Source organism: Cryptotermes secundus, unplaced genomic scaffold (assembly GCF_002891405.2).
Source record: "Cryptotermes secundus unplaced genomic scaffold, Csec_1.0 scaffold938, whole genome shotgun sequence".
In the NCBI taxonomy this organism is placed as follows: Eukaryota; Metazoa; Arthropoda; class Insecta; order Blattodea; family Kalotermitidae; genus Cryptotermes; species Cryptotermes secundus.
In genome coordinates, this window is record NW_019737398.1 from 112,997 (window position 1) to 136,214 (window position 23,218).

The 23,218-nt window shown below is 38.5% G+C and overlaps 1 protein-coding gene across 2 annotated transcripts in view; it reads left to right on the forward strand.

The window, feature by feature from the left end:
• Nucleotides 1-23,218, forward strand: part of LOC111870380 — a 133,115-nt gene that overhangs the window by 103,963 nt on the left and 5,934 nt on the right. Inside the window, exons 10-12 of one of the 2 annotated variants that reach the window (XM_033753819.1) lie at nt 848-9,995; nt 13,267-13,329; nt 16,886-17,077. In XM_033753819.1, coding sequence (XP_033609710.1) covers nt 848-9,995; nt 13,267-13,329; nt 16,886-17,077 — 9,403 coding nt within the window. The remainder of the gene's footprint in view (nt 1-847; nt 9,996-13,266; nt 13,330-16,885; nt 17,078-23,218) is intronic. The other variant, XM_023862620.2, reaches the window with a different exon arrangement.

Sequence of the window (23,218 nt, forward strand, 5' to 3'; positions counted from 1 at the left end):
TTATTAGAGGGGGTGGGTTTCCCCATGCACTTAGACCAGTTATTGGTTCATTGTGCTTCTCCCTTTAATTTCTACTGTCGCCATACCCTACCAATACTGGTGCATGCTATCAGCCCCGTGCACCCAACGAGGTCAGCCCTCGGTACCTGATATTTCTCCCATCTACCAGAGGCATTGAAAACTACTTGGGCGGGAAACTTGTTACCTAATTTTGCTCAGAGGTCTCCTAGAGACATGAGGATCTTTTACGTGCCGTAAATCTACAACACGGGACCCACGGCTTAAAGTCCCTTCCGGAGGACTTGTTCCCTGAATTTTTCTGCCCTTAAAAATTCCATGACCTCCGCCAGGTTTGAACCCGCGTACCTTGAGTCATGAGGTGGGAACATTACCTCTAGACTATGGAGGCCACTTTAGACTACAGTTAAATTAACTGTTTATGATTTTGAAGAATTACTGCAGCATATCCTGTGTTACAAGATGAATGTGGTCATGAAAATATGTCCATATTTTGAAATTCCATAGTGTGAACCATATTTTTCCAAATTACTTCATGTAACAAGTTGAGATGTATTCCTGCAATTTTTTTTGTCCACATTTGTAATAGAAGGACATTATTTTGTCCATCATAAATAATAGTCTATAATGGTCCATACTGTAAATTTTAGGGTTTTTTTTTTAAATGCTCTTCCAAGAAATGTTCCATAACCTGAACACACATTATAAGGTGAGATAATGGGAAGTGTTTATAAATACTGGTACTGGCTATGAAGTGTGCACAGCTGTAGAAAGAGAAACATGAGGCACCATATGGATGAACCTTACATAGGGTCTATGCTTGTTCTAGGTACCTGCTAATGAAACTGTGTTGGAGTTGTATGTTGGAGCGGCCTCCATTGCTGCAAGTTCACTCAATGCTGAACCACCTGTACAAGAGCCAGGAACGCTTTGGGCAAGATGGAGACAGCTCAAGCCTAACATCAGATGAAGACTTCGAGCGCCGCTGGGACATGTTTAAGCCCAATTCAATTCCAAAAAGAGATAATCACATAACATCACCTGAGAACACTCCTGTTGTGCAGTCTTCATCTCAATCTCCAGGTGTCACCAGTACCAGAATTCTTCCATGTGAAGAGACACCCTTGCAGCCGGAAGAAGACAGCGTACTTCAGAGGAAGTCACTGATTTTTCCCCAAGCTGCATTTGAAAGTGCAGTTATAACACAAGATTCAGGAAACTTGGTCACAGAAGGAACCAGCATTACTCCCCTGACAACATCACCACAGCCATCTTTGGCTAGCAGTACTGGGGGTGAGTTCTTCATAGCATCTCTTCAGCAACGACATAAGTCACCAAGCCTACAGAATCTTCGAGGGTCTATAGATGATCTCAGTGAATGCACCATTGAGGTTACAGACACTACAGATTGGCAGAAACAGGATGAAGTAGATCATGTTTCAGATGCTGTTGAAGAAAAGGCAAATGAAGGAAGTATACTGAATGAGGAAAGTGAAGAAAAAGAGGTTAAAGAAATTGTTACACTGGAACCTGACCTTGATTCTTGGCTGGAAGGTGTAGAAACCGCTAATGAAGAAGATGCAAAGTTTGTTCGCAAAATAAATGAGGCAATTCGAGATCTGGATAATGCTTTGGCACTGGAAAACACATCATCCTCATCTTCTGAAGCTTCTAGTAAGTGTGCTTCCCATCAGAGTCCTTCCAGAGACACAGCTGCAGACTTCAGACTTGGTCGCACAGATTCTGGCATGTCATCGGATGACAAGGAGATGATATTTCAGCCAGACAGTCTTCAAGATGACAGTTACATCGATAATGTTAAGTCCACACATGTAGAAAACAGAGCGACAGATTCTGGGACTGACACTGAAGATGAAATGTGGAGGAGAAGAATTGAGCGAGGCGAGTTTTCAGAGAAGGTAAAGGAGAAATCAAGGTCAGTTGCAGATCTTATGGTGCTAACTCACATAGAGTGCAGTGATGGCAGTGATTCAGACTCGCCATCCCTAACCTGGAGTTTTGAACGCAGTTCAAATGGATGTGGTTCCTTTACTACTAGAGCAAGACCGGGATCATTTAGAAAGAATATTTCCACTGTTTTCAGCAGTGAGAGTAATATCCATGGTGCTGTTTTGGGCGAGGAATTCAAAGACACACTGAAGAAACTCCATGAAGCACAGAGGGAATGTAACAAATCATCAAAGTCTTGGTCTGTTATAGGTTCTTTGCCGCTTCAGAGGTTTGATGAAACAAAATGTATTCATTCAGAGGACTGCAGTGAGCAGTCTGCCAATCCTGACAGAAGCAAGAATTTTTTAGTCATTGATGCCTCGGAAGAAATAAATAAAGTAAATCGTGTGGTGGAGATAACGACAACTGATGATAAACCCCCAGTGAATGAAACAGTATTATCGTGTCCCAGCATATCTGTTCATATATCACATAGTGATTTAGGAGCCAGTACAGAAATTGTGTGTGACAGAGTAGGGAAAAACATTGGTATTAATGTTGAAAAGTGTGTATCCTGTTACAGTCAAGTGCCTGAGGGAAATTGTGCGTGTAGTTCAGTAATGACACCTCTGTGCCAGGACTATAAAACTAAAGTTATAGGTAGTGAAGCAATTAATAACTCCGATCATGCTGCACTATCTGGTGATATTCCTCCTGAACAAACTGTAAAAAGTATGAATGATGATGTGCCTCAGAAATATGTGATAGAATCATCAATAGGTAATGTACAGAGTAGTGTGTGTCACACTGAAGTGCCCACGCATGAGTGTGTGTCCCACCAATATTTGTTTAGTTGTCAGCCACACAGTAGCTCAGGTCTTAGTTTAGTAGCTTCAGATGGTGCTTTTGGGGACAGTTTTTGTAGAAACGCAAGTGAGGACACTGAAAATGATTTTCTCACACATGAATATAAGGAATCAGGTCCATTGCCTCTGTTCATAAGTAATCCTCGTTGTCCTCATAGTAAAGTACTAGTTTCTGATTCTTCGCTTCCCACCATAAGTGGTGTTTTGGATTTTGGTAATGTATTTCAGAACTTCTCTCCAAGCAAGACATTGAATTCTGATACACATCGCCAGTCGATAGATAGGTCTTGCAGGAGCAGTGATGATGTGTCAGCCTCTGCCACATCTTTAGAGTCATTCCATTTTTCCCCTGTGAATAATAACATTTCAGATGGACAGGAGATTGTTAGTGGTACTGAGAGAGCCCTTGAAGTACTGAATCCTTCATGTAAGCCATTATCAGTACCTAGTTCCAGTGATGCAGCTGATGTAACTGTAGTGTCAGCCATGGATGCAATACCTGGCCTCAGCCTGAAGGAGAACAAACAAGGGGGCATAGTGCAAAGTGTAGTTTCAGATTTTATTCCTTCAGTAGTGCTTGGGCCATGTGAAGAATACACACTGGATTATTTCAAGGGACTGAAGACAACATCTGGTTATGGGTTAGCAAAGAACATCTCAATAAGCCCTGAAGACATATCACAGCATTTAGAGAACAATTCAGATGAAAAATTAGAAAAAGCCGCTTTAAATTCTAAGCAAATGGAATTATTTATGGATTACAATATCGACTTATGGGACAGACATCTTTCTACTGCCTTCCAGGAACATGAAGCCGAGCCTTATTTTTTCGATGACATCACATTTACCTCAGGAGGAGACACCTTAGGTGTTGGTGATGATGATGATGATGATGATGATGATGATGATCAGCCAGGGATCAGCAGGCTTGCACATACCCCAAACACCAGCTGTGAGCAAACACTGTTAGATCATGGAACTAAGGAAATGAACTCAGCTCTTCAAAATCGAGATATCTTTGATTTGGAAAATTCACAAAGTTGTGAAAGTAGTGAAGATGAGCTGGTCAGCAAAACAGCAGTTAATAAAGGAACTGAAGACGGTGTTGATTCTGCTGTGACACCCAATCTCTTGAAAGATACAAGTGAATCTACAATTGATGGAGAAGTATTTCGTCAGAAATGTTCAGTCAATTTTGAGAATGGTCGTGGTAATGTTTTAAATTTTCTGGAAGATTCCCAGACCAGTGAACGTTGTGATCAAACATTTAAACATTTAGACCATGAAAAAGTGGACACCAGTGCAGTAATTCCAAACTTTAAAGAAAGGATGGACAGTGACAGTGAGGTAGTGTGTGACTTGATGGAAGATACAAGTGTGAGTACCACAGTTCATTCCCGCAGCAAAAAAGAAACTTGTGAAAATGAATGTAATGTTGAGGGTATTTTAGAAGGAAGCAGGAATGTACTTACTGTTCATAATTTGCCACTTATTCAAGAAAAGCTAAATATGTCTGGACTCTGTATTCCAAGTTTGAACTTCATTGCTGCTACTCCTGTCCCTTCTGGAAGAAACACACCAGAAATCGTAACTGAAGAGAGCATTGAAGTTTCTAACAAACAAATTGTTGTTAATTCACTTGACAAAGCAGAAGATCAGGTATTGTTTACTTCAAAAGAAACATTTATTAATGAAGGAAGTGAACAAGAAATTAAAATTCTGTTGGTCTCGCAACCAGCCTCTGAAACTGCAGTTCGTCCAACACCAAATGAAAAACTTAATCTTGAAAATTCATCTGGTGAAGTTATTTCATTTAGTGAACTTTGTGTTGATGGTTGCAGCATTGCATCAGAGACTGACTCTTTTACATTAATTGACACAAGACCTTTGAAAAGTATGATCAGTACTGAAAAAAGTGAAGTGAATTCTGAAGTGGAACTTATTTGCCCAGATATATTATTCAGTGTACCAGAAAGCCATGATGAGATATCAGAATATCATGAAATAGAATGTAAAGAACACAGCTTGTCTGAGGATGACATGTGTTCAGTGTCTCCTGGATGCATTTCAAAGCATGGATTGGAAGTCTCATTAAGTACAGGTTCACAGAATATAGAAGCAACTGTCAGTAGCAACAGCCCTACTTCAGGGTCTCCTGGACACATTGCAGAATGTGGATTGGAAGTCTCATTAAGTACAGGTTCACAGAACACAGAGGCAACTGTCAGTAGCAACATCCCTACTTCAGGGTCTCCTGGACACATTGCAGAATGTGGACTGGAAGTCTCATTAAGTACAGGTTCACAGAACACAGAGGCAACTGTCAGTAGCAACATCCCTACTTCAGAGTCTCCTGGACACATTCCAGAATGTGGATTTGAAGTCTCGTTAAGTACAAGGTCACAGAACAGAGAGGCAACTCTCAGTAGCAACATCCCTACATCAGGGTCTCCTGGACACATTGCAGAATGTGGATTTGAAGTATCAAGTTCAGATTCACAGAACACAGAGAAAACACCCACTAACAAAATTCTTACTTTATCACGTTCCAACACTGAAATTTTGAAATGTGGAAAGGATTCATTTTCATCTGACCCACAAACCACTATAGTCCCAAAATTCAAACTTCACGAAGAAGGAAATAATTTACCTGTTACTACAGAAAATGGTTCCTATATTAGCCCAAAAACCAAACCATCTTTCCAAAATGCACCAAACAAAGTAGTTGGAGCCATTGAAGGACATCTACTATCAGACAAACAGAACAGACCTCTTTCATCAGATCTGTTTACTGTGGAAATTGGGGAGGGCAATGAACCGTCAGGTTTAAACCACTTTAGTTCTGAAGAAGCTAATTTAATACCTGAAAATTTGAAGTACAGCCAGTCTCCTAATGTGGATTCAAGTCTTTTCAAGTGGAGTGCTGAAGAGAACAGTAATTGTTGTGAACTAGAAAGAGAAGACCTGAAACACATTCAATATCCTGATACTGTCAGTGATGTTCATGAGTTGGACTTGAAAGAGAATTCTGTCTTGGAAGGGTCTTGCTTCATGCAAGCTGGTACAGAAACTCCTGGCATTGCTGGACACATTTCTAGGCCAGACACTGAGCACTGCAATGAAAAAATTTACTTGAATTTAACAGATAGTTTAGGAGCCGTTGAAACAACACACACAAAATTTCCCAACTCTGGAGAAGACATCTTCAGTGTCAAAGAGACAAACAGTAAATATCATTGCTCAGAAACTTCTAATTATAAATATATACCTATTCAGCCAATAGAAATTAATGATCCTGATTTTGAAACAGATGTTTTGAAACCGTGTGTGAAGGAAACAAAAGAAACATATGTCTCACATGGCTTCAGTTATGGGCAAGTATCTATGAGACCAATAGAGATTAATCCTCCATCACCTGACTTTACAGCAACTGTAGAAAAAATAAATGAAGATTCTAAGTTTCTGGATTATGAACAAGTTCCCTTGGAGCTGGTAGAAGAAAAACTGTTTGAAATTGGTAATCATGGCCAAGTCAGTGCAGAAACTAAAGAGATATGTGACCTAGATCTTAGAAATTGTGAACAGGCATCCAAAGAAGTTGTAGATTTAATTCATACCTTGCCATCTGATGTTTTCAGTGAGAAAGAGGCAAACAGGGTTGTTGCTGCTGTTGATTTGTGGAAACAGGATGAATCTGACAGTAGCATTCGCATACTGATGGATGATTTTTTGCTGGAGGAGAGGTTAGCATGTGGACTAACTGCAGCTGGATTGGATGTGAAGAGAGAGGAAAGTTCAGCTGGTGAGGAGGAAGATTATGGTGAAGGCTTTGGACTCGATGTAGTGAAACACTCAACACCAGATGATGAACGCAGTAGCGATTCTGGTTTCAGAGACAAGGGAAGTCTCAGTGAGAGCTGTGAGGAAGCCTGTGATGAGAAATATAACCTTGAGGACATTGAGGCAGAGCTGGAGGACACGTTCAATAAGGGAGGCTTCAATTATGTTGAGAAACATGGTGATGAAGAACTGGGTGACAGAGCACTTGAAGATCAGCAGAGAAAGTTGTCTCATTCATCATTCAACTACACTGAGAGACCTGAAGATGAAGATCTGAAAGAAATCAGAGGCACAGCGCTACCAATCAGGAGTTCTGATGAAATAGCACACAGCATAGAAGACCTTGAGTATCTTGATAGCGTACATGAAAAGAATAGCAATGATAAACCAGTGGAAGGTAAACAGATAATAGATGTAGACACCTTAGAGAATGCTGAAAGTGATAAAGGGAAAACTAGGTCTTTTGGAGGCTTCATTGAATTTGAAGTCAAAGATCAATTGAAGCCAGAATACTGTGAGTCATGTGGTTCAGACTTTATGAAACAAGTCCCTGAATTGATCAGACCTGAATTTGATGTAAATAATCATGATGATGCTTCAAAAGGATTTCAGCAGCATGAACTTGTGACTATGACTGATGACTTTCTTAATGCTGTGTTGCCAGTAAAATCATGTGAAGACTTAGACTCCAGTACTATGAATTGCATGTCTGTAAATCAAATAAACGAATTTCTGGGCTCAAATAGAGAACCTCAGAATGCAGAATTGTTGAATTATGAAACTATTTCGGGTCAACAGCAAATTTTAACAGACTCAAATGTGATGGAACAGTTTTCTGTAGATAACAACCAAAGCAGGTATCCTGTAACTATTCCTGGAAGTGATGCCAACATAATTTCTTTAGCTGATTCCATTCCATGTGCAAATTTGAAAACAGAAATTCTTATTGCTGATAAAGTTTTCACCAAATGTGAAAATAAGCACGGTGAAATTTTACCATCCATCTCACCAAGTGATAAGATGGAATCAACAGTGGATGGGCCTTGCCTAATAAGTACACAAAATTCTGGATTTGATACAATTGGAACATTCTCCTTTGATGAAGCATATATAAATAGAGACATGTTCATGGCTGGCAGCAAACCTGAATTGGGAAGTAGAGACCTACCACGTTCAGAGTTGACGCAGGATTACCCAGAGTCAGCACCAGCTGTGGGATGGTACTTGCATCCCCCGGCAAAGAGGACAAACTGTGAGAGAGATCTTGAGAACACTGAAGAATGCACCAGTTCAATACATTCAGGGTCTTGTAGCTCAAAATATGAGGAAAGCAATACCAGTGAGAATAGCTATGTGTCATTTAGTCTAGATGAGGAATTTGTGACTGCAATTAGAAATGAACTGCGTGATAAATTACCTTGCACACGCCAACGAAGTGAAGAGGAAGAGGAGGAAGAGGAGGAGTTAGAAGAAGATGAAGAAGAAGAAGAGGTCTCAGACCCAGAAGATGATTTACCCCAAGAAGAGAGAACAAATATCATTATCCAGTACAACATGTACCCAGCACAACTCTCTCCAATTTTAGAGGAACGAGAAAGTTTGAGTTCAATCAGTGATCATTACTCTCCATTAGCATCATCAAACCAGCTGGATGCTTCAAAATCAGGCTCTGGAATAGAGTCGCTGAGTCCTGTCTTTGTGTTGGATCCAAGAGATGTTAACAGCAGGGCACAGTATGAAGTGAATGCTAGGAAATTTGAACAGGAGATTCGAGAAGCCCTTGAAAATTGCAGTTTGACTAGTGAAGACACAAGCAGCTCCTGCGAAGAGGTTCATAAAGAGAGCAGTGTTCTGTTTGAGGATCTGGAGCAACAAACGTCAAAAGACCCACAACGATTGTCATTAGATAGAAAGAACATTGTAATAGTCCGAGGCACCAATCAGCATCCTGATGATGATGATGATCTTCTACTAATAAACACTGATACCAATGAAGCAACATTACTGGAGAGTCCAAAGCCAAAATCACATTTGGCTTTTGTGAATAACAGAAGAACACCTCAAGAAAACAAGTCAGTTCATACACTGTCAGGCACAGCCAACATACTGAGTAATGATGAAATTACTGTTGGATCAAATTCAGACACATTCGTTATTGACAGAAGTAGGTTCAGTGATATGTTTGACGATTCAAAATTGGGTCCAGGTCGGGAATTGTTGTCTGATGATGAAGTATACACACCAGACAGCATATCTCCCGAACATGCAACAGGTACACCATCTGCTTCCATCCGCCAGTCGCCTGATACTGAAAACTTATCAGACTTCTTTCTAACACCGTCTGAAAAATCATATAACACAAGTGAATGCCCAAACATCCTACATGGTTCGCAGAATTCCACTGTGTACAACCCACATTTTCTTCATACCTTGTCAAAGGATAATGATAACCCAACCTTTGAAGAGGTGCAAGAAATCTCATTAGGAGTAGCCAACAATGAGGCAGCAGAAATAATATTGGAGCTTGAAAGTAGTGGCATTTTTAATAATAATAATAACTGTACGAATGAGAAAGATATTTTTACTGGAGTGTTGCCTTTGTGTGAGGAAGTATCAAGACATGAGTTACCCAGCTCTAGGACTTCAGATATCAATGATAACTGTGAGGTTTCATCAGTACAGGATAATTCAGAGTCATCAAAAATGAGTAGAAAAGACTTCAATGATGATAACAGCAATCCTAAAAAGATGTCCGCAGTTGATCGGTTGAATTATTTAACATCACCAAATTTAGACGTGTTCTGTGCAAAGACAATGGAATCTGCAGAGGATGAGTGTTCTGAGAATGGCAACAACTACAGCAGTAGGCTGTTGCTGACCAAGACTTTGGACCTTCTTAAGAGACATAAAGAAGCTCAGCAGAATAACAATGACCCATATCAAGAAGATGAGGAAAAAGACTGGAGTCTCCCAAACCTAGAAGCTTCTGTCTTCAGTACAAAGGCACCAATGCCTTCGCCAGAAGAGGAATCATGGAAGCAGATACCATCGCTTTTGGCTTTCTCAGATTTAAATGAGGTGATAACTCGATGCAGTAACAAGCAAGAAACATTTGGCACAGTCTCCTTTAACGGTCCAACAAATTATGTGTCCTATAGTGATCACAAAGGAGTGGATGATGGTGATCTCATGTCCACATCATTCAGCATCAAAGGTGATCCTGGTGATCCAGAAAGTTATACTCCAGACTGGGAAAGTGATTCTGATGAGACGAATGAAGATGATAACAATTCTTCCTCAAGTGGTGAATTCATATGGAAGGTATGTATGCAGGATATGAAGATTATTATTTGTAAGGATAGAAATTATTCATTGCTACAGTGTGTGCCAGGAAAGATTAAGGGTTTGGAGGTAAGGCTGTATATCCTAACCCAGTGGTTCTCACTGCTTTTGTTGCTAATCATTGCATTGTGTGGTTTTATACCTCACATTTGATTTATCATGTTTAAAAAATATGAAAGTTACACTAAAATCTCTGTTTACTTAATGTCCCATGTCTAGTCACTTAATACACGACAGTATTATAAAGACGAGGAAAATCATTCTTTGAGTGATTAACTTTGCTACAATAGATTTATATCTGTGGTAAGTATACATGAAGCTGATTGAAATATAGGAAAGTACACCCTTGGACAATGTCCTTTTCTCTCTTATAGTAATTGAGTGTTCATTGTTCTCAAGAGAAAACTGGCGATTTTGCTACACATATTGCTCACACTGACATGTGCTGTTCCTTTGCCATATGTTTTGTATTGTGACTGTAGTTAATGTCTAAGCGGGAACAGTCTGTTGATTTTGTTTTTGGTTCCTTGTTTTTGTACATTTGTAATCCTATCAAATCCCAATTTTGTTTGTTGTATATTATCTCTGATTTTGAGATTGAGGTTTATTATCTGGCCAAATATGCAATAGTGAAATCAATATTTAATGTTTCTGAATTTGATGGTTTTCTTCATTTAAATTTCCATTTCAGCAGCCCCAAATCAATTAACTTCATATTTAAATGTCCTCAGTTCTCCAATGTGTTGTACCACAGAGAAGCATTAAATGAGAATTTTGTTATATTGTTATATATTTCTGAATAACTTCCGTCGTAATTTCTTCCAATTAGTTTTTCCTTCATTCAGTGTTCAGATTTTAGATCCCATAAAGAAACATTAAATGAGGATCTCTTGAGAAAGAGTAGATACATTTTTTTTTATTGCTAGTGGAGTGGGACTAAGTCCCTTGTACTGTGGCCACTTCTAGCCTATTATACCAGCCCCAGATGATAGGTGAGGGTGATTGTGGAGCAATTGGTGGAATGAAGATTGGCAGGGGAAACCGAAGTACTCGGAGAAAACCTGCCCCAGTGCCACTTTGTCCACCACAAATCCCACTTGACCAGACCTGGGATCCAACCCGGGCCATCGCGATGGGAAGCCAGCGACTAACCACTTGAGCTATGGCGTGGCCAAGAGTAGATACTTACTTTGCATTGTTTATATGTTTGTAGTTTCCATTATTAGAGAACATGAAGTGAAGAAAATTAGATTTCTCAGTGTAGAATATGTAGAAAGTATTACTGTTTATCTGTCTTTGGGTTGGTAGGATAATTCACCATTCACAAAAAAGAAGGGATGTCAGCAAGGCACTAAAATATAGAACAAGTTGTGGCCTAACAAGTAACAGAACTTGTTTATCTTTAAAAAAATCCTCATTTTCTCATAGCATTGTTTCTCCTTTTTATGGGCCAGTCAACAGAAAGTCTCAACTCTCTTCTTTCTTTCCATAATATTGCCTTTACGTTTTCTTTCCTGCTCCCCCCCCCCGCCTTCCATCACCTGGCAGAACCATCTTGTGGGTCATCCCAAGTACTCATTTTTTTAAATTTTAGTTCCGACACCCTTCACAGTAACCTTGCTGTATATATTCTTACAGGACCAAGCCGTTTTAATTGTTTCTGATCACACTCCTAACAAGCCTCGAATTCAAGTTCTTCTTTAAGAATCTGATTTCTGTCACCTCTTGCTTTTCATCTCAGCACAGATCAAAAGTTTCATGTTCATTGCTTGGATTTGGCTTTTGTGTGTGTTTGTAAGGGCCCATGTGTCAGTGTTATACATTAATATGAGTTTTAAAATATATTTTATGGACGTTCATTTCCATAGTTCTGGAATCACCCTATTTAACATTAGTCCTGTATTTTGATAGAACTGGATTATTGTATATGGAAATTAGATTCCTAGCATATGATGAGAATCTTTAAACAGTGAGTCTTTTGATATAAGTGTAAGCTAAAATTAATATTTAATCATTGTTTCTTCCACATATTCTGCATTTCTTACAGTAAATTTTATAGTTGGTCACTCTGTAGCCATGGAACCTTTCTCTGCTCACAGGTGTCTGTTATGTAGCTGTTGCTAGGGTATCTGAAGACAGATGGCAGAGTTGTATACTCAGTTCAAGTCCAGTAGGAGCTGTTAACAGCCACCGTATAAAAATGCATCAGAAGTATTTCAGATTATTTTTTAAGAAACTAGTGCAAACTGGGGAGAAATTCTCTGATTGTTTTGAAGTCTTATTATATTTTTTGTTACATATTGTTTTATTATTGGATGTGAGGTTCTCACAGCAGTGGTTATGAAGAGTTGTTTTTTCTGGGATACTACATGTATTACTGTGTAGTATGAAAGTCAACCAACATTTCAGAGGAAAATATCATTTACATCTTCAGGGTTAAAGTGTAAGCCAAGCAAGAAACCAGCAAGAAGCAGGATTTTATTTGTCTTACTGGTCAACCCTGAGCATGGAGATGGTATGTTCCTCCAAAATGTTGATTCACTTTTGTCAGACTACACAGCATTCTTTTTAATATCGGGCTTCTCATTGCCACATTTGTTTCTCTCCTTCCTTTAATAATTAATTAACCATTTCAAGTTCAGTGGTTACTAGATATACGTCCTGACTTAAACATAAAATCTTTTAATTTTGAGCATGTACTGAATTTATCAGTTTGATATGATTCTCAGAATAAAGTATGATTATTTCCCTAAACAGCATTAGCTGACTTGTCATTACAATGCAGATAAATGTGTTCTTATGTGAGATAGGAACTGATTTCTTAAGTATTACTGACATAATACCATGCTTTATAATGTCCGAGTCTGAATTTAGTGCCTTTGTAAGTGTGAAATGAATTCACCTTGCTTTTGTTAATGCAGTACTGAACCTTTGGGTTCAATAAAAGTAGAAAATTTATTTACAAGTTGAGTAACTGTCAGCATTTTCAAAAAGGCTATGCACTATATAATTAGTTAAAATATAATTAATGAGTCCATTACCTGAATCATATGGGATTTAAATTAATTTAGCTAAAACAGGTTCCAATATACCACTGTGTGATGCAGGAATGATCCATTGTGTAAGAAAGTGTATATTGGCACAAGCTGCCTTCTGTCTGCATCTGCCCATCTATTTGTGTGCTCTGTGTTTCTCATCTGTCCTTCTCTTGCTTTCACTTTGACTCTGTCTGTGTGTGGGTGGCGGGTAGGATGGAGACAGAGAGTCCTCATTGAAGGCTGTTGATATGTCTTCAGCATCCAATACCAGCAAGGTGAGTGCACTTTTAGTGTGAATGCTACTTGACTTCATGCTAGACTTATTTGAACATGTCTTTTAGATGTTGTATGAATGCAGGAAAGGCCCTGTTATCCAGCATGCATTGGGAAAGGATGTATAAGTTGCATGAGAGATACTCACAGAAACTCAATGTTCTCCCTTTTCCAGTCATTTACACATTTCCATTTTGTGTTTAAAAGTTTTTACTTTAGTTCTTGTGTGGGAATCTTCTTAGGTATCAAAGAGGATTGATTGGTGAACAATTTCAGTTGTACTCAAATGCAGTCACACATTCAACTAGCCTTTACTGTAATCACAGATTATTATGGGTGTAGTGGCACCTATGAAGGAGGATGACAGCCAGCACTGCTAATGGTGGCTGGCATAACTACAGTATAGTGGGCGAACATGTGCACATGTTAGCTTTGTTTCTGAAGTAACGTACAAAAGTGGTTCACTTCCCCCCCCCCTTGATACATGAGAATTCTGTATGCTTAGATACCAGATAACCAGGAGTTTATTGTACATCATCTGTTGTTATGGGTATATTTGATATGCACATGGAAACTGGATTTGTTTCCATTGTCAAGTGTAAGAAAGAGATCCTACTCAGTAGGGTCCATTAGAAGGAGCTGGTCTCAGTCACCAAATGTCCAATGATTGAGGCTGGTGCTTCCTAATGAGTCAAACTGAACAGTATTTTAACCCTCCATATGACTGACAATGGAAACAGAAATGTACCTCAGACAGTGGAAATTTGTTCAGCATAATATTGATATAATGAATTAGCCATTGCTACTCACCTCAGAGAGCCTTCTGTGTATATCAATTGTGTGTTTTATCCATCACAACACAACACTCAAAAGGTTTGTGTATGAGTTTATTGATCTCTATGGTGTCCTGCTACATGTTTCTGCTTATAGAAACCATCATCAAGCAGGTATATATTAGTTGCTGTTTTAAACTATTTAGTTTCTTTCTATATAGGCATATGTTACAATATTACAATTATTGCCAATATATTGGATTTCTAGCATTCTGTTAAAATTGTTAAAATTATTGTTTTTCTTGTATACCTCTTGCTTCGATTAAAACTTTATGTTAACTAGTATATACAAATGTTTATACAATGGCATAAAATATAACAGACTAAAAATTATACAATAAATTTAAAAGATTTATAATTATGAAATACACTTAGATATTGTGCTATAATATTATGTTGCCAACGTGATGTTATAATATATAGTGGTCTACGGACAATTTTCTATTCCAATTTTGTTCTCCTTTGAGATGGATGTGCGTTAGGAATCAGTTGGTGTGATGTACACTCTTATTTCTAGTCTGGTTTTCTACTTTATAGGTTCCTCTGTTTTCTGTATTTCACTGTCCTATCTTCTTAACAGTCAGTTGCGAACCTTTGAATGAACAAACCATTGAGCATTGTGTTGTGACAGATAAAACACATAATTGATATAAGCTAGCAAACAGGATGCATTTCTTGAAGATTACCTCCTATACATATTATGTGAAATTAACAGAACCAAAACTGCGATGTTGATTTCAGTAAAACTTAGTATTTTAGACCCACATTAAATCGTGTCAAGTGTATGGTGCCAGGCAGATCAGTCTGTATTGCGACTAGGCTGCAGACTGGATGACTGCATTGGGGTTTCATTTCTGGCTCAGGAAGAGATTTGTTTTTTCACTGCTGTATTCAGACTATCTTTGTGGCCTGCCCAGCCTCCATACTATCACTGTCTCCCATCCAGTGGGTATCAGCAGTTACACAACCATGACGAAGGTAACCACGTGCTTCCATCTAGTAAATAAAGTTGTCCCAGTGCTCAGTGTGAAACACCATGGCACGAAGGTACTGGAAGAGTGGAGGTATACTTCCATACATTTATCTCAGGAATAGGTGGAGGCTAATTGTCAGCTTCATGCCCTGGCCGCTTGATTTCTCGTACTCATCAGATAGGAGGCTGGGTGTGCCCTAGAACTGGCCTGGTAGCTGTGGAAAAGAGAAAAATCTTCCTCGATTCCTCCATTATCCAGTTCATATCCTAGTGAGTGTACTGGAGGAGCTGCTCCTATTCCCACCTTTATTTAATGATAGTGTGGAGCTTTCTATCCAGTGCCCCATACGTCTTCATGGTAGGATGCTTTATTAATCACATTGACAAATTTGTCTCTACTTTACCTAATATTCTGAGTTTGCTTCTAAGGAATACTTTACTGGAGGGCTTAAATTAACTTTAGTATATGTATGTTGTGAGTTGGTCGACATATTTTGATGAGCTTCATATGCTTGACTTCTGTTTGCAACAAGAGTTATATACAAGTTTCATTATCTTTAGTTAATTATATGGGCCAGTTTACTTAATGCCCTAAATTAACATCCACATGTATCTTTTGAAACCGTGGTAGATTTTTATGAGACTCAATATGTGGTGCTTGTGTTATATGAGTATCAAAAGTTCCATTCACTTCAGTAACTTTAAAGGTCAAAGTACATTTTTGAGGATCCACCAGAGAGAAATGTCTAGAATAAAAGTTGTAGATAAAAAAAGTACATGTTGTATCTTATGCAGTATTTAGATTGATCGGTAACGTTCCTAGCCTGATCTGTCATAATTAAGTTTCTCTGTCTGGTTGTGGATCACACCAGTACTATTTTTTCAAAATTCAAAGATAAAAATCTACATGTTAGTAAAAATTAGGAAATAATGGAGGTTGAAATGAGTTAAAACTTAAATTGTAATTGAATTTACAAGATTTGAGGTTCTTGTGGCAGTAAATATTAAAACTGCAACTTTATGAGATGTGCAGTTCAGTAGATAGGTACCAGCATTTCAGAAGAACCTGATGACTTGATGTTCTGCTTAGAAGAGTGAAGATAGGTAGCCATAGTATAAAAGATTATTAACACTGTCCGTTGTGATTGGTAAATATTATGTTTTTTTATTCTCTCATCCTTGACATATTTCGGTTGTAGCAACCATCCTCAGAGGGACATCATCAGTATATACGGAAACTACTATTACAATGTCATTGGTCATTATCAATACTTAACAGAAACTACTATTGTATTGATAATGACCAATTACATTGTAATAGTAGTTTCCATATATATTAATAATGTCCTACTGAAGATGGTCGCTATGACTGCAATGTGAAGGAAGATAAAAGAACACAACATTCATCAATCACAGTGGACAGTGTTAATAGTCTTATACTATTGCTAGTATGACGGACCAGGATGAAACAAATCAAATAGGTATCCATATTTCAGTGTAGCATGCTGCCTCCATCTTGAAGTTAGAACCTGCCCTGAAGATGGAAACAGTAAATTCATGATGAGTACCAAACTACACTGTGTGGCATTCCAGAAGACTGTGATGTTAATTACGGTTAAATTTTTGTTTATTCTGAAAAATGACACTGCATGATAGAAATTAAGAAGTGTTGTCCTCCAGCACGTTTGTCACATTGCCAGTGTTTTGAAGCCTCCTTTTGAACAACAAAACTGCTTGTCAAATCTCTCACAGCCATGTGAAGGTTTGTCCGACTTCCCCATGGAGGTGATTGCTGAAGAGGAGGAAGAGGAGGAAGATGATGATGACGATGATGATGCTGACGGTAGCAGTAGTTCTGGTAGTGGCACCGAATTTGTTCCTTCAGCATGGAATAGTGAGGCAACGCCTAATCGTTCAGCATTACGGAGCCCAGACAAGAAGTCTGTAAGTATTTAATGCCTCTTTATTTGCTACTGTAGATTATTGATGGAGTAGTGTAATTGGTTGAGGCACCATGCTACAAGCTGGAAGGTTACGGGTTCGATTCCCAATGAGGTCATTGGATTTTTCGGTTGACCTAATCCTTCCAACCGCACTATGGACCTTGGGGTCAACTTGGCCTCTAACAAAAATGAGTACCAGGGATCTTCTTGAGGGTAAAGGGCAGCCGATCGGTGCATAAGACAGACAACCTCACTGCCATCTGTGAGCTGATTGTCTAGAAAATGTGGGGGCCTCAGCTTCTCACAACCCTAAGGGCCTCCACGGCCTATTTTCACCTTTTACATCTCTTTTCACCATATACTCTGTCTTAAACATCTTTGAGGGTATATCATACTGAAGTAGGCAACCTCATAGAAGAAAAGTTGTATGTGTTGAGTAACATCTCCCTTATGCGTTCTTAGGTTAGATGCTTTGATGTCAACATTCACAAAGCCAGTAATCAGTAAGTTTATAAATAATATTGATACTGGTGGTGATGCACACTCAAAGATGTAGTAGACAGGGTTTAATAGTGGGCTGTTAATATTGTCTTTCTCATCTGCTTATATGAACGCCTTAGGCCTGCTTTTCTCTCAAGAATTATTAGCAGTTAGTGTGCATATTCAGTGAAATCATTAATTGAATGTAAGGGAGTGCTAGTGGAGGGTTTGTCTGTAAAAACTGTAGCCAGAGATTGGAATAGTTTGTTTCAAAGATTTTTCCCATTTGTTGCATTTAAGATAATTTAGAATAATGTGCAGCTGCATATTACCCATAATTCAAAGGAAGATTACAATATGTACTTAGAAGAGGTGGGCTTATGGTGGTAATATTGATGTAAAAAAAGTTAGAAAAATGTATGAATTTTCTGTCACTGGTTAGATTGTATCTGAGAGCAGAGTCACTTATCCATCAGTTTTTGTAGTTGGTCAGCTCATAACTGAAAGCAGTGTATATATGTGTTGTTTTGTGATGAATTAATTCCGTTTCCAGTTGGAGGAAAAGAAAAGAGGTATTTTTGACAAAGTTTGTTTTTGTAGGCAACTTTTGCCAGAAACATTTTTCTGTAGATAGTAGCACTTGTCTTTCCAGAACATTTCAAACTATGGATATTAGGTATTTTTGTTGAAGTTGCTTTTAATAATTGCCTGTTGGTATTTCAATTGGCTGTATACTATTATATTTTTGTTGTGTAAGAGCTCCATCAGTGGTGGGACTGGCTGTACATTGGATGACCTGATTTGATTCTCAGTCAGTCTGAGAAAACACCCTCAATATGTCCTTTAAGCAGGCCATGAACACTTCCCACCTCACTTTTTGTGGTCAGTCTCCTGATTCTTACTCGATACTGCACCTATGAGTTGATACTAATCAGCTAATTAGCAAATGCTATGCAGCAGGGCCTTACTTGACAAGTTGGTAGCTGCTCATCCAGACAGCGTATACCTTCCCTTTAAGGTAGCCAGAGGTTTATTATGGTATTTACAGGAGCTTGCCATTGGACCAGCCATAAGATGGTTGAACCCACCCTTGACTTTAATGTCCTTTCTATGCCTAGGTCTTTCATGTTTCCTCTTCCACTAAGAAGATTGCTGCATAGGATTTGTGATTCTTTCATCAGTGTTTATGAAGAGTCCTATTTTCTAGTATATAATGCTGTGTAATCCTTTGAATGTCAACAGCGTTTTGGAGGAATATGTCACCTATTCTTTAACCCTGAAGATGGAGGCAACATGTTCCTCCAAAATGTCGGTTAACTTTCAACAGACTATGTGGCATTGTATCCCAGAACATAGGACCCTTCTTAAGAAGATGTTTGCTGGCTTTTCAAAAATGTTGGTATTTTTCTACGAGACTACTTGGCGTCACATCCCAGAAGCCCAAGCTTCATGCAATGTCTGAAGTTCTCAAAATAATGACTATGAAGATTAGTGTCTTCTGGCACTTCACACCATGTAGCCTGTTTGTTGCTAATGTTTTAAATGAATATACTCTCTCCATCTTCAGAGTAGTGTTCTACAAGACTATACAGCATCATGTCTCAGGGAGACAGTAATTTTCATAGTCACTCTTGGGAGAATATCAAATTTTCCCTCAGAGTTTCCCAACCAAGCTGTCTGTGTTCGGTTCCCATCTCAGTAATGAATGCTATAAGCAGGGATGTAGTTTTACAAATAGAAGTTCCAGCATGTATTCCAGGTTGAAAGAAATGATCATGATTCATATGAGGCCATTTTTATTGTCACTTAATGACAGCTTTGCACTTTTAAATGCAAAATTGAAAGACAGACATTTCATGAAACACATTTACTTACAGAGACTGATCCTTCAGTCTCAAACAGAAGGATTGTAAATGGAGTTGACTAGAAATGATTATGGCTGATAACACTGTAATATAAATGCCACAGCAATATCCCAGTATTCAGAAACACACAAGGATATTGCTCTAGACTGCCCTGGTTGTAATCCCCACCTATTTCATTCTTGATCTAATAATCCTGGAGTGAAGATCGGAAATTATAATTGATGCAGCATTGTTGAAATAAGTGAATGAAACATGCAACAAATTATGCGCTGTTTTGGAAACACTCTTCAGTCTGAATTGTACATATCAGCTGTTTGTGATTTGTTCATGCCTTCCCCAAGGAGGAAGACGATATCTATGTAAGTACCAAGTCATGTATAGTGCTTCATCTGTGGATTACAGAGTATCGCAGCAATTTAATTCAAAGAATCAAATGGCTGAAATATGCAAAGGTTTGTAGGGTACTCAAATGGCGAGTTTCAGAGTTTATTTAAATAGTTGCCCATATATCTAATTTTATATATCAATGTTTTAAATATTCATAATGTTATGTGTGGAGCTAAGATCCACAATCTAATTATTTCTATTTGGCATAAGGAAAAATTGCCTGATCAGTGGAAGGAGTCTATTATTGTACCAGTTCACAAGAAGGGTGACAAAACTGACTAGTAATTATCGGGGGATATCACTGCTATCAACTTCATACAAAATTTTATCCAATATTCTTCTCTCGAGGTTAAGTCCATACATAGATGAAATTATTGTGGATCATCAGTGTCGGTTTTGTCATAACAGATCAACTACTGATCAAATCTTTTGCGTTCGTCAGATATTGGAGAAAAAAATGGGTGTACAATGAGAGACTACATCAGTTATCTGTAAACTTTAAGAAAGCCTATGATTCAGTTAGGAAGTATATAGTACAATATTCTGATAGAGTTTGGGATACCCATGAAACTAGTTAGGCTGATTAAAATGTGTTTAAACGAAACATATAGTAAAGTCCGTATTTGTCCGATAAATTTCCTATCCAGAATGGTCTACAACAAGGAAATTCTTTATCGCCTTTATCAACTTTGCTTTAGAATATGCCATTAGGAAGGTCCAGGAAAACCAGGTGGGACTGAAATTAAACGGGACACATCAGCTGTTGTTCTATGGCGATGATATGAATCTACTGGGTGATAATATAGATACCATAAAGAAAAAGACACAAACTTTAATTGACCCAAGTAAAGAGGTTGGTCTAGAAGTAAACTATATGTTACTGTCTTGTCACCAAAATGCAGGGCAAAATCATGACATAAAGATAGGAAACAGATGTTTTGAAAATGTGGCACTTTTCAGATATTTGGGAACAATGATAACAGATTGAAACCTGATTCAGGAGGAAATTAAGAGGAGATTGAACTTGGGTAATGCTTGCTACCATTCAGTCCAGAACCTTTTGTTTTCTCATCTGCTGTCCAAAAACATAAAAATTAGAAATGCAAAACTATAATTTTGCCTGTGGTTCTGTATGGGTCTGAAAATTGGTCTCTGACATTAAGGGAGGAATATAGACTAAGTGTGTTTGAGAACAGGGTGCTGAGGAGAATATTTGGACCGAAGAGAGATGAAGTGACAGGAGGTTGGAGAGAACTACATAATGGGGAGCTTCATAGCTTGTACTCTTCTCCAAGTATAATTAGAATGATCAAGACAAGGAGGATGAGGTGGGCAGGTCATGTAGCACGAATGGGGGAGATGAGGAATGCGTATAGGATATTGGTGGGAAAACCAGAAGGAAAGAGACCACAGGGACGACTAAGGCGTAGGTGGTTTTACAAAATTAGATTGGATCTTAGAGAGATAGAATTGGATGGTATGGATTGGATAGATCTGGCTCAGGATAGGGACCAGTGGAGGGCTGTTGCGAACACGGTAATGAACCTTCGGGTTCCATAAAATGCTGGGAAGTTCTTGAGTAGCTGCAGAATTGGTGGGTCCTCCAGAAGGGCTCAGCTCCATGAGTAAGTAAATAAGATGTGTGGAGGATATTATGCGTCCCATTGGATGGATGAACCATTGATTATATAATGACACTGTGTCAATTGCACCAGTTATTTAACACTGACTGGAATGAGAGGATGATTGTGTCCAGTGAATTTGAAGGAACTAGGGAAAAGGTGATCATGGCCTGTTTGAAGGTACTAACCCAGCATTCGCCTTACAGGACGTAAGGGGAACCACAAAACTCGCAGCCAGAATAGTGTCCTGGGCTTGGTTGTTATAAGGATTCTCCCACATACAAGTCAAAAGCACTGTACTCCATCCCTAGTTAGTGACGTAGACTGTTATGTAATCACTAGAAAATTACTGGATTATATTTTCAATATACTTATGTTATACATATGCCAATGGGAAATTGAAGCATGCTTTTACAGCACTCCTCTTCCATAAGGTATCCTGCACAAGGTATGATGTAACCTGGTTCTTAGGATAGATTCAGTATATGATTTGAGTCAGCTTGCTTCTGTTAAACTTTATGATACATTTACATGCCCCCATGCTACAGAATGGGCATGCTCTTGAAAATGTGTCCATGCATGAAATTCCATAACATCAAGCACGTTTATCCATTGATTCCTGTGTTATAAGTCGAGATGCTATGAACAGCTTGTCAGACCACAGTTTGAACGAAAGCACACTTTTCTACCCATCTAAAACAGTATTTGGGACAATTGCCATGCTCTTTTGGATGTACTATGTACACTTGAACTTAGTGGCCCCTTCCAGGCATCTTAAATAAGGGCAGTAGTCTACAGAGTATAAAATATTGTCACGTATTAGTGACCAGACATGGAGTTTGGATTGGTAATCTGATTTATTGAACACTTATAAATCGAAACTACAGATAATTAATAAAATTTTCACTAATTCACACACACTGCTTATCACTACAACACACACTAAGTCTTCTCAGTTTGTCTTCACTAGCTGTTGCTTGGAAGCAGATCCCCAGTGTCCTCTTCTGCTGACATTGTCACCAGATGGCAACTTTCTCACACCTAACCCATTGCTCCAACTGTCAACTTCCAAGCCATGATTGGCTGACTAACTGGCTGGCTGGCTGGTCAGCTGAACAACCAACTGACTGACTGACTGCTAAATTTCTGTGGGCCTTTCTTGTACAGTGATTCTTGGTTCCAAGTCAGTCATGACCTAATTTCACTACTGGCTCTGGGACCCTGACTACTGCCCTCGCTATATAGCCTCAGCATGGACAACATAGAAAACACCATTTCCAACAATGTCTTTGATTGTTGCATCAGCTATTGTTAACATGTGTATTGGTCATTGTCTAGCAATGGATGGATTAAATAATCATGTCACAAAAGATGGTGATAGCAGCCACACTACCAACTATCCCCTTGTGCCACTCATGCATGCTGTATAACCAAACAGTAACCATTACATATCCTGCTAAATCACTGACACGTGGACATACATGACCTGAATTTCTTAACACATCATGTCTTTAAGAAATTAATTTGGGCTGAATTTGTGGTTTTTTGCATTTTGTGTTTAAAAATATTAAACATTTATAGCATAGTTTTGCAATGGCCAATTTTTTGTTTGTATCATGAGTTTTATGGTCATGTTTTATAATTTTGATAAAGTACTATAGTACTATGCATGTTCCTACATCAGGATCTTTCAAGTTATAAATTTGTGCAGAAGAATGAGGCTTAGAATACAAGTAGGGCCCTGTCCATATTCAAGGTAACTATAGGTTGAATGAGTAGAGAATCAGG